We start from the raw sequence: 12,767 nt of genomic DNA, 5'->3' as shown, positions 1-12,767 counted from the left end.
TCTTTTTTTTTTTTTTTTTTTTTGCTGATGGAAAACATGAAATAGTTTTGTGTTAAGATAAAGACATGGAAGCCAGGCATGGTGGTACATGGCTATAATCCCAGTGACTCTGAAGGCTGAGGCAGGGGGATCACAAGTTTGAGACCAGCCTCTGCAACTCAGCGAGGACCTAAGTAACCCAGTGAGACCCTGTCTTTAAATAAAATACCAAATAGAGTTGGGGATGTGGCTCAGTGGTCAAGTGTCCCTGAGTTCAATCCCCAGTACCAATAAATAAATAAATAAATAAATAAATAAATAATTTAAAGGAATTTAAAAAGCAAAACACAAGATGAAAACAAATTTCATCCCTGTGGCCCAGACTTGAGGGGGTGGTTTGTTTCTGGGTGCAGAGGAGGAAGCCAGGGCTGCAGGCGTGCTGAGCAAGCACCACTGAGCCACACCCCCAGTCCTGTCCCTCCTCATGTTATGTCCCTTTCATTTTCTGCTACATTTTAAAATGCTAGCATTGCAACTCAGTCTTCATTTTCCACTCCTACCCTCCTTTAACTAGAACAATTAAAACAATTAAAAGAAAATGGCAGTATGTCAACTCAGGAATGTCATTTTCAAAAGCACTAGGTAATTAACGAGGACAACTTTTAGTAGGTACAATAAATCTGATTTTTATTACACATCTTAGTTTAGAATCACTTTTACATTCCTAGACAAAGAGATGATACAAATAAATATCAACTGTAAAACTCAGAGCCCCAAGTATTGGCATATTCTTTGTCTAAAGGTAGCCAAAGAGAAGGTCAAGATCCACAGTAACTCTAAAGAGCCATAAAGCCCACCGCCTGCTGCCTGCCCAGGATCACTGCTTTCATAAATAACCCCAAAAGCATTTCAATCAAGAAACAAGGGCAGGGAGAGAGGTGCCTGATTTCAGAACAACACAGGACAAAGCCTTGCACGACAGACAACGGCCAGGCCCACCATTCTCATCAAGTTCCCTCTGAGCATGTTCAGTATGGCTTTTAGAGTTCTTTAATAGCCCCAATTTTGTCCGCTGATGATATTCAGATGATCCAAGGTTGTTCACAGTAAGCCTTGACTTCAAGTGGGAAATGTGAGGCAGCACTGATATCTCACGTTAACAGGGAATTGACACTTCTCTGAAACTTGGCAACAAGTCTACATTCAGTGAAGGAGGACTTACAAGAGTCAGACGGAAAAAGCAAAGAGCAGCCCGTGCCTGAGCTGCAGAACACTCTGGCGCCCTTGGTCATGGAGGTGTGGGTGGAGCAGGTCAAGCAGCATGCAGGCCTAGACGGGAACAATTCAACCTTGCATCAGAGTCTTAAAAAAGTGCTTCATGCCTATGATTTGTGGCCTTGGGTTCTGAATCCAGGGGTCTGGGAGACGAGTGACTTTAAAAAATAATGAAGTCAGATACATTCTGCTGATTAGAGCAAAAGGGGGTCTGGTGAGGGTCACATACACAGTCTCAAACTCCTCCTCCCAGATGGTCTTCCTAGATCCTGTTCAAGAGCTGCTTTCAGACTTCACTAGCTGCCGCTGGTACAAAGGCCCTGTGCTGTCCTGGAACATAACAGCATAAGTGCAGACATGAAAACCTGGTCCCTTAGTGGACCTGGTATGTCCTCTACACGTCGGGCTCAATTCACAACCCAAAGCAGCAGCATTCCGGTGGCAGCAAGTCATTTTGCCATCTGCTTTTATTCAAATGTTTATTCTCTTCATTCTGAGAGAAGAAAAGCACCAGAGACTGCTTGGAAAGGTACAGCTTCATCTCTAAGTGAGTGTCCTTTCACTTAGTTTCCACAGACCACCACACGACACAGCTGAACACAAAGCAAGCTTGTTTTAATAATCACGCCTGTCAACTCGGCTTTTTTCTTCTGCCTTCTTGGAAAAGTTCTACGTATCACTTAACCACCCTTGGTCACGACCACTACCTCGAACGTCAGTATTAAGGTACACTGTTATCTGCAGTTACCAATTCTCAGATTTTTTACATAAATTTTCAGCCTACAGAATTCAGAATAGCTTTTAGGAAATGTGGTGAGAGAGAGATGCGCGTCGCCAGCAGACAACCATCTTGGGCCACACACCTCATCACCTGGTTCTTATTCAAACCAGGAAAATCTTAGTAAATAAGAAAGAAGCAGGAAAAATGAAGGAAGGACCCATTATGTTCTGGGAACTTCTGAACAGGGCCCTGGGTTCAGAAAGAATGGTTACTAAAAAGGAGAGAGGCTGCAAAAAAAGACACCTCCATTTTGCAGAATGTGAAGACATTGCACTTGGTACCTCCTAATCCCCATGGGGTCTGATCCAGAAATGTGCCCTGGGAACTGAGCAGCTGAGTTAAAACATAACTCAAGGCCCACCTCGGTTGCCATATTCCTGAGGCACCGTGCCAGCAAGATGCGCCAGGACGGCAGACCTGGGGACTCATACTGTCCCCTCAGGCTTGGCTCATGGACTCAGACACCCACGTGGGAGTGCTTTCAGCCTGGATTAGTCATTCAACGGGCCTTTAACACAGACAAAAGGCAATAACTGCACATTAGTGTATTTCTAAAACTGGGCAAGTTCTTGGTCTCTGTCTCTCTTCAGACACACACAGACACACTCATGGGCACCGCCACGCTCACACACCCACACAAGCTGCTCTTGAGGGGAAATGAGTAACATTCACCTAGTGACCAACATAAAACAAAACTCTGAACTTCAATAATAGGAAGAACTAAAACTTACAAACCAAACCAGTCTATGTAAACGGGAATTCTGAACTCTCTCCTCTGAGCCGTTCAGGCACAAGCCGCTCCTCGCCAGCATCTAAGCTCTGCCCAGGAGGAGCCGCAGTGCCAGGATTGGGTGCACTCCCTGCTGAAGGCAGGCAGGACCTGTGCCCTCTGTATGTCTTCCCTCGCCACTGTCCGGGTCTTGTGTCTCCATCTCTACATCTGCCTACTCACTCTCCTGCTTTCTTGGCCAATATAGAACAAAATGGGGAATTCAAAAGTGCCACTAAAGTGCCAAAAGTGCCACCTTTCTCCAATGCTAGTCCCATCAGAGAAGACAGAGCCTCTCCCACAAAACAGGCCCACGGCAGAACACGCTCCTGAGGTGGAGGATGGCCCTACAGAAGGACACTCAGAGGATGCATGCACAGGAAAGATGGGGACAAGTGAAGAGTAATGTGACAAGGTGGAAGGACGTGGCATCAGCTTACAGATCCAGGTCTTTGACAGGATCTTCATGGTTTTGAGGTTCTAAAGAAGCTGTTTCCCTAAACTCTCCAAGGAGGCAAAGGGAATGTTATTTCTATTGCTTCTGACATTGAATCCTTCAGGAGCAGACACTGGAAGAGACGTCCTCATTCAGCAGACCCCAAAGGCAGCTCTACTTCTTACTGAGGGGCATGGAAGCAAGATTACTGATCGCACCTCCTGGGGCTTGGGTCCAAATGAGATTTCTTGGTTTTTTCCCTATAAGAACAGGCACCTACTCAAGTTTTAGGACTTTCACTTTTCAACCTTGTTGTTATTTTATCCTGAGGCTCCAAAGACATGGTCTTGCTAAGGGGACTCCTGACTCTGCCCTATTGTTCAAGAAGAAGGGAACCCAATGTGAAGAACAGGCTCAAAAAGGAGAGGGGAGAGGGAGAGAGGGCAGGGAAGAAGGAGGAGAGGGAGAAGTGAAGCAAGGTCATGGTCATTCTCTTGCTGTCCACTTCGACTATCGCACTTTACCTTACCCATGCATTTCTGAGATGCTAATTAAAGAACGTTTCCCAGAGAAGCTGAGTGCCAGATTAGGACTAGCACATTCGACCAGATTAAGTTGGTTACTCTGCAAAGAGGCCATCGCTTCTCCTCAGGGGAACAGTTCTGAGTTTGGCTCAAGTCCTCTCTGCAGCTTTGTTCTCGTCTCTTTTCTCAGAAGGCAATGCTGCTGTCACGCCCTGGGAGAGGAGGCACCGGCCTTACTTGGGAACCAGCCCTCGAGACTGTGGATACAGTTGAGATGCAGGGGTTCCTGAGGAGGAGGAGGAGGAGGATCCCGACTTCCTTCCACTCTTGGGCCTGTAAAAGCCAAGCATATGTTTATATCACATGTCTCCAAGTGCCACACACATCTCAAGGTGGCTTCCCCTCAGTGGTCTGAAGTCAGGATACTTCCTACGAAAACCACCCTCTGTGCACAACCAACATGGCCTGCCAACAGAGGTGTGAAACCTGAGGGAAGGGATGCTGACGCTTGGCAAGTCTTCTGTTAAAATCAAAGGTTGACCATCCTCTCCCAGTTGGTAAAAAGGTATTAAGCTGGGCATGGTGGCATGCACCTATAGCCACAGATACTCAGGAGGCTGGCAAGAGGATCACTGGAGCCCGGGATTTATGACTAGCCTGGGCAACATAGCAAGACCCTGTTCTCAAGAAAAAATTAACTTGGCAGGTAGAATTCCTTCCACTTTTGGTTTTCCACCTAGTTGTTTTCCTTTAATTTCTAATGTGGAATTTATTAAAATAGAATTCTTATTTCACACCTAGCCTGCATACAAGGTCAGAGTCTGAGCTGTTAACTAAGGGAGATACAGATTTGAACTCAGGCTCTGCCACTTACTTGCTGGGTTTCCTTGGACCTGGCTACTTTCTCAAAAATTCTAGGTCTCAATTTTCTCAGTAAAATGGGACTAAAGGTCATATATATATACTTTTTTTTTTTTTTAAGGAAATAAAGAGAATCTTTGTAAAGAACTACCTGGCACTTGGTAGGAACTAAAGAACTGACCTCACTTCACCAGAGCATGTGCTCCTTCACAGGCAGGGACTAGGTGGTTAGGTATTCTGGTATTCAGTTCACCTGGCATAGTGTCTCAACTGTAAACATTTGTGGAATAAACAAACAGAAGCAATATGGAAATAATTTCTAGTGTGTTCTATAAAGCCCTCCATGATAAACAAGTATTCTCACTGCCCTCTACTTGGTTTGTCCTTGATCAAATGTCCTTGTTTCAAACACAGGTCACTAAAAGCCACTCACCTGGCCTTGGATTTCTTATTTGCAGTGCTTTCAAAGGATGATGCATCCACCTGTATCTCATCTTCATCCTGCAGAGCTGCATCCAGTGCAGCCTGGACCTTGGGGGCAATGGCTGGACCCTCATAGTTTCTGGTGGTCCGGCTGGGCATGTCCAGCTCTAAGAGCACAATATTTTCTGCCTGCAGAAGAAGCACAGGCATCACCAGCTAGGTTGGCCTCCAATCAGACACAGAGAGTCAAGCAACCTAGACCACACCTGTAAACTGTTTGTCATTCAGAGCCTACTAAGGGTCTAGCTAGAATAGTTATATAGTTTTATAACTTTTTTCCTGGTAGTGTTGCAAATGAGGACTAGGTTTGTGGCTCAGTGACAGAGTGCTTGCCTCGCATATGCAAGGCACTGGGTTCGATCCTCAGCACCACATAAAAATAAACAAACAAAATAAAGATATTGTGCCATGTATAACTAAAAAAATACTTAAAAAGGATTGCAAATGATACCCTAAGGGAAATAATCAGAAAAATCACTAAAACCTATTTATTACATATAATTTGAAAATATAACAAGAAGTAAAGAAGAAAATAGTTGTCATCAAAGTCATAGCGTGGGTGAGGAGGGTGTTCATGACAGTGTATGTACTTGTAGCCTCATGTGGTTTTTATTGGGGGGGGGCAGGTACTGGGGATTGATCCAGGGGTGTTTTACCACTGAGCTACATCTCCAGTCCTTTTATTATTATAATTTTTAAAATTTTGAGACAGGGTCTTGATAAATTGCTGAGGGTCTCACTAAATTGCCAAGGCTGGTCTGAACTTGCAATCCTGCCTCAGCCTCCCAAGTCACTGGGATTACTGATATGCACTACTGCACCAAGATGCTTGTGACTACATTTAAAAAAAAACTGTTGGGGAGTCAGGTGCATTGGCACATGCCTGTAATCCCAGAGACTCTGGAGGCTGAGGCCAGGGGATCTTAAGTTTGAAGTCAGCCTCAGCAATTTAACAAAATCCTGCTTCATAACTGGCCTTGTAGATTGACTACTTGATATCTGGTGGCGAGCCTTTCCTACCTCCTGAGACGAATTTATAGAAGGAGAAGCACCCATGATCACACATTCCATCTTTTTCTCTGACTCCTCCCAGTTGATGGAGTCCATCCCAGGGCTCCAGAGAGGACAGGAAGGGCCACTGAAGGGAGAAGGTGAGAACAGGGAGTGGCTGCATTCACTGGTTTTAGATATTTAGTAGTGCATAAAATCTCTGTTGATTTTATGCTGAAAACATCTGAGAGTCACTGCTTTAAATTCTACCTTTGGGCCAGGGTGGCCCCCTGGAATCTCATATATTTGATTTGTGGATTTTTTTAGGGGGTATGCCAGGGATTGAACCCAGGTGCATTTAACCACTGAGCCATCTCCAATCCTTTTTATTTTTTTTATTCTGAGACAGGGTTTTGCTAAGTTGCAAAGGCTGGCTTTGAATGTGAGATCCTCCTGCCTTAGCCTCCCGAGCTGCTGGGATTACACTTTGTGCCACTGTGCCCAGCCGATTTGTGGATTTTAATATCATATACTTGGCTTAAAATATGAAAAACCTAGGAAGATAGCGTCATCGGAAAACTTCTAGAAAATGCTCCTGAGGATTCTGACACCCTATTTATCTTCTACTGTATAAAACTCCACTTAGCCGGGCTCTGTGATGCACTCCTATAATCCCAGTACTCAGAAGGCAGGATGATCACAAGTTTAAGGCCAGCCTTGGCAACTTAGTGAAACCCCTTCTCAAAGTAAAAAAATTTAAAAAGGGCTTAGAGTGTAGCTCAATGGTGGAGCATCCCTGGGTGCAATTTCCAGTATGGGGGGTGGAGTGACTAATAAATATTTTTGCTTTTGTGAGTAACTCAGTGCCAAGAAGTATAGCATCAGAGGAGTCAACTAAATCCCAATATCTCTGGTAAGAGATATTTGCTCTGGCTCCAAGGGAAATGCAAAAACATTTTTACAATTTTAAATTAAAATCTTTCATTATAAAAAATAATAGAATTTTCCTATTGATAGTTACAAAATACAGATAAGCAAAATGAAGAAAATTTAAATTAGGCACACTTCCACTAACTAGAGATAACCAGTTTACTTTTTCATGTATATTATATAAACTTTTGATTCATATATACACTTTCAGTATAAATTGTTTCATAACAAAACAATATATTGTGTCTCCCATTCTGTTCATTACCAACTACCTGAAGTTGAGCAACAGATTGTCTGCAAAGAGTGGATGGGAGAACTCATACAGAAGACAGAGATGGCCCAGCAACAGCAAGTATAATAAACACCAGATCTATGTGCATTTTAATTGCAAAATATAAAACAGTCCTCATTTAGGTCATTTTAACCAACTTCATGACTGACACATATGATAAAGGAAAGTACTAGAAGTTCTTCAGCACAGACCCATGTCCTGTCACGAGACACCTGTATTCTTTCCAATGTTCCCACAGACTCATTCTGAAGCTTCCTGCTAATGTTTACTGGCCACTATGGACAGGATGTTTATATACCCCTCCTTACCTACCCTGATTTTCTAAGCCTCACTGTACCTTTCCATTTATTATTCATTAGTTATTATATTCACGTGTTACTTGTTATAATTATTATAAATGTCCTCAATATCTCTGGCAAGTCAAGATACAAACTCTGTGACTTTGACGAATGGTGCCTGAGGGTTTACTCAAACCTAAATTACTCTAAAACGGAGGAGAAAAACCCAAGAACAATCTTCTCACCCTGTATCGGGCCTCTGGACGAATCATCATGGACATTCTTGCATGTTGGCTCAATGGTCTCTTGTATCCCACCGCGGAGACTGGCCGCTTCATCATCTGCTGATTCCTGCAAAGGAACTGCAGTGGTTAAGGCCCTAGCTGAAGTGTGACCCAGAGCCCAGGTTTGGTCCTGTGGAACAAGCACTCAGAAGCCTGAACCGGACAGAACCTGAAGTGGTAATTCCCAGGACTGCAGGCTAACTACAGTGGGCAGCAGCTGCTTCTGTTTTCTGCTTGAATTGCTGTGTGTTCCAGATGTGCACATCAGGCATCTTTTAAGCTGGGAGGGATGCTAGTCAGCATCATCCAGTTCTTAAACAGCAGACACAAAGCACAGCCATCTGCACTCCTGACCCCTGCATCCTGGGGGGATCTCTCCCACCTCCCTCACAGAACCAGGCTCAGACTGACACACAAGGTAACATCTCTGTACTGCTGATCATGTGGCTGAGCATACCTCACTTGACAGGGGAAATGCAAATTCAGGAACCTGGGAAAGGTGTTAGTCCTCCAATTTGTAATACCATGCTAATATCACCCAACCTTTACCTAATGGACCAATGGCAGCTGCGAAGTCAGAAGTGTAATTGATTCTGAGTTTAAATAAATCAAATTGTGTTCTCCCTACATCCTTTTGGCCCAGTGCAGTTTATCAACATTCTGTTTCCTCCCCACTTGTAGGTCTACTTAACATCAAGAGTGACTTACTCCAGTCTGGTTATAGGGTGTAACTTCCAATGATCTTCCTCTTCATCAAAGAAGGATCTATTCATGATTTTACTTTTTTCCTCCAGAGGGATAAAGTTTTCTATAATAAGATGCCTGTGAGAACACATATAGATAAACACAGATGAAGAACAGAGCAAGTGTGGTGGCACATGTCTGTAGTCCCAGCTACTTGGAAGGATGTGGAGGGAGGATCACTTGAGCCCAGGATCCCAGCCTGGACAACATAAAGAGACCCTGCATTCAAACACATATGCAAACATGTGCATGCACCCAAACACATGTACACACACACTCAGAATACTGGCATCTGGTGCCACTGAGTAATTAGATAACCAAGTCAAGTCACTCAGCAAACAATTACTTAGCAGGTACTATGAGACTAACATTGTACATGGAGCTGAAACACAGCCATGAATGACACCTGGTCCTAGCCTTGCACTCACGTTTGACAGGTGCTAAGAGTGGTCTGTCCCTTCTGCCCGAGGAGGAATAGCATGAGGATGTGAACAGACTGAAGAGGGAGGTGACACCTGGACTATTCTGGGCTATCCTAGGGTGAACATTTGCTACTGAAAATAATTTTAAGAGGGCCACTAGAGGCGGGGAGTAGTAGTACTTGCCCATAATCCCAACTACTCAGAAGGCAGAGGCAGGACAACTATAAATTTGAGGCCGCCCTGCACAAATTAGCAAAATAAAACGAATAGAGCTGAGGATGTGAGTGAGTGCTAGAATCCTGCCTCGCATCGCAAGACCCTGGGTCCAATCCCCACCACCACATGTGCACACACCCAAAGGGGGCCCCTGAGGCTGCTAAGCAAAGTCATTGCTGAACATAGATTAGAAATTAAATGGCCTTCGTTCAGTCCCACAATTTGTTGCCCAAACTAGAAAAGTGCCTATTTTTTTCCTCTTTTTTAAATTTGTTTTAATTAGTTACACGTGACAGTACATGATCTTGACATATCATACATTTGAATCAAATGGGTATAATTTCTCATTTTTCTGAGCGTACAGGTTGCAGAATCACATTGGTCATGCAGTCACGTATATACATACAGCAATACTAGTGTCTATTTCATTCTGCTGCCCTTCCTATCCCCCCTTCCCCTCCCCTCCCCTCTCATCACTTCTCTCTACCCAATCTAATGTGACACACTTCTTTTTTTTTCCCCCCTCGCATCATCATACATGTAATCTGTATAACTATGAGGGTCTCTTTCCATCTTCCGTGCAATTCCCCTTCTCCCTCCCTTTCCCTCCTACCTATCTTCCCAGAATGGTAGCCATTATGAAGTCAAACAACAAGTGCTGGTGAGGATGCGCGGAAAAAGGTACACTCATACATTGCTGGTGGGACTGCAAATTGGTGCAGCCAATTTGGAAAGCAGTATGGAGATTCCTTGGAAAGCTGGGAATGGAACCACCATTTGACCCAGCTATTCCCCTTCTCGGACTATACCCAAAAGACTTAAAAAGAGCGTACTACAGGGATACAGCCACATCAATGTTTATAGCAGCACAATTCACAATAGCTAGACTGTGGAACCAACCTAGATGCCCTTCAATGGATGAATGGATAAAAGAAAAATGTGGCATTTATACACAATGGAATATTACTCAGCAATAAAAAATGACAAGATCATGGCATTTGCAGGGAAATGGATGGCATTAGAGCAGATTAGGCTAAGTGAAGTTAGCCAATCCCTAAAAAACAAAGGCCGAATGTCTTCTCTAATATAAGGGAGGTGACTCAAAACGGGATAGGGAGGAAGAGGATGAGAAGAAAAGTGCCTATTTTAAATGACCAGGGTAAAGAGAAGACTGAACAGATTTCAGTCCCTTAACACAAGAGGAGGAAAATCATTCCTGAGAAGAGTTTCTGCCTGACAAATGCTTAGGAAATACATCAAAGAAACAAGTGGGGTGTGGTGGTGCACACCTGTAATTCTAGCAACTTGGGAAGCTGAGGCAGAAGGATCACAAGTTCACGGCCAGCCTCGGCAACTTAGTGATACCCTGTCTCAAAAAATAAAAAGGGCTAGGGATGTGGCTTAGTGGTTAAGTGCCCCTCAGTTAAATCTCAAGTACCAAAAATAAATAAATAAAGTAGGATGGAAAAGAACATGGACCCAGAGATGGACAGGGACTTTCTCAGGAATAAGCAGAAGAGAGGAAGGTGGCAGGAGATAAGCTGGTAAGAAGTGGGCAAGGACCTGTCCTCAAAGATGTTTCCTACTTGACAGACAATGCCACTGGCCAGCAAGGGCAGGGTACCATGGAACGTCCTGCACTTACTTGAGCTTCAGCTCCCGGGTGAGCTCGTTCTGCGTCTGCTCCAGCTCCTGGCGCTCCTTGATGTGCTCTTCTTGGAGGTCGTGGATCTCGGCCTTCACTGCCTGAAGCTTGGAGAAGAGCTGGAACCAGGGGAAGAGGCAGGTGAGGAGGGCCCAATCAATGAACCAGGTCCCCCTTACCCTAGGTCTCAAGGTGTCTTGATTTGGCCTTGTTCCTTTCCTACCTTTTTGAGTTTTTTGGTCTTGATGTCCACCTCTTGCTGCAGTGAGCTGTACGTCTCTTTAAGTTCCAAGGTCTCCTCATCTCGACTTTCCATCTGTTGCTGGATTTCTCTTTCTCGACGTTTCTGAGCAATATTACAGAATCCATCAGCTTGCCCTAGAGACTATCTGTAGGAGAACATGGGGCTGGCTGCTCCCAATCAGTCTCCAGTTAGCATGAAGCTGACACAACTCATACCAGAGGTATTTGTTCAGTGACACAAATGCACCTTAGCCCACCCTACTCTCCCCAAGAAAGAATGCCAGGTTACCTGCTCTGCAATTTCCTGCCGTTTCTGTTCCAGTATTTTCTGCTGTTCATTTGTGTGATCTACTATATTTTTTCCTCCAACAAGTAGTTTACTTTCCATGGCCTGAGTGAGAAACAAAGTAGAATCCATGCTGTGAATGGTCTCCCCAGAGCACAACGCCTCAAGAGAAGCCTGAGAAAGATAAAGAGCTCACGACTGAGCCAAAGGGGACAAAATCTAGGCAGAAAAAGATTGTGCTCAGTCCCCTTCCTGAGGGGGCTGGGACTTCACCTGGTCACATTGAAGGTGCAGCTTCTCCTACATACAAGAACCTCTGCTTTCTTTAACAATATCCTTTTTTGGCTTTTGGAGACAAAGCATCAACCCCACTGAGAACATGCTAAGTGTGTCCTATGTGCTAGGTACTGGGGATGCAAGTGTCAGTGAGAACCACAAGGTTCAGTCACTGAGGGATACAGACAAATAAGCCAGCTTTAACCAGATGGTGGGGGACACTATCACGAGGAACATGCAGAGTAATTCATAGAAGAAAAACAGTGAAGAGAGAGAATTCAGACTTTTTTTTTTTTTTTGATGCTGGGGATTGAACACAGGGCCTTCTGCATGCAAGGCAAGCACTCTATCAACTGAGCTACATCCCCAGCCCTGAGAATTCAGACTTTTAAAAAATATTTATTCATTTATTTTGGTACTAGAAATTGAATCCAGGGGTGCTTAACCACTGAGCCACATCCCCAGACCTTTTTCTTTTTTATTTTGAGATAGGGTCTTGTTACATTGCTGAGGCTGGCTTTGAACCCAGGATCCTCCCGTCTCAGCCTCCTGAGCCACTGGGATTACAGGTGTGTACCACCACACCCAGGTGAGAATTCAGACTTTTGGAAGAAGTTGGGGAAAGCCTCCTGTCTGAAGGGACATCTATGCAGAAAGCTGAAGTAAAAACTAGAAGGGGAAAAAAGTGGAGAGATTGTGATAGGAGAGGATAGGGCAGGGAGCGGTGATGCTTAGAGTTAGCAAAGCAAGCAGGGGGTCTGCTCAAAGCTCTGTCAAGGAGACTATATTTAATCCTCAGGGAACCGCTGCTGAGTTCTTTGAGCATGAGGGCGCACAATCAGATTTGTGTTTTAGAAAAATGACTCCCTGCAATAAAAAGGATGAGTGGGAAGGGGCAGGCTGGATGGGGAGGGCAGATGGAGGGCTGCTGCGGGGTGCAGGGTGGGCGGCAAGGGTGCGATGCAGCAAAGCGGCTGGTCCAAGAGACCCAGTGAGGCAGGAGTCACAGGCTGTGGGACCGACAAGGCCATAGAGAGAGAAAGAGGGACAGCT

The 12,767-nt window shown here is 44.6% G+C and overlaps 1 protein-coding gene across 2 annotated transcripts in view; it reads right to left on the bottom strand.

Moving 5' to 3' along the window:
• Positions 1 to 639: 639 nt before the first annotated feature.
• Positions 640 to 12,767, bottom strand: part of Kif3b (kinesin family member 3B) — a 41,305-nt gene continuing 29,177 nt past the window's right edge. For both annotated transcript variants that reach the window (XM_046433625.2, XM_046433626.2), the window contains exons 3-9: positions 11,442 to 11,543; positions 11,133 to 11,255; positions 10,910 to 11,028; positions 8,591 to 8,704; positions 7,844 to 7,949; positions 5,059 to 5,237; positions 640 to 4,097 (exon numbers count right to left, since the gene is read on the bottom strand). In XM_046433625.2, coding sequence (XP_046289581.1) covers positions 3,998 to 4,097; positions 5,059 to 5,237; positions 7,844 to 7,949; positions 8,591 to 8,704; positions 10,910 to 11,028; positions 11,133 to 11,255; positions 11,442 to 11,543 — 843 coding nt within the window. In that variant the 3' untranslated portion in view covers positions 640 to 3,997. The remainder of the gene's footprint in view (positions 4,098 to 5,058; positions 5,238 to 7,843; positions 7,950 to 8,590; positions 8,705 to 10,909; positions 11,029 to 11,132; positions 11,256 to 11,441; positions 11,544 to 12,767) is intronic.

The sequence above is a fragment of the Marmota monax genome, unplaced genomic scaffold (genome assembly GCF_021218885.2).
Source record: "Marmota monax isolate L192 unplaced genomic scaffold, Marmota_monax_Labrador192_F-V1.1 WCK01_AAM20220418_F8-fsc00014, whole genome shotgun sequence".
NCBI classification, from domain to species: Eukaryota; Metazoa; Chordata; class Mammalia; order Rodentia; family Sciuridae; genus Marmota; species Marmota monax.
The sequence above is the reverse complement of the archived record's forward strand: the minus strand, read 5'-3'. Positions and strand labels throughout refer to the sequence as shown.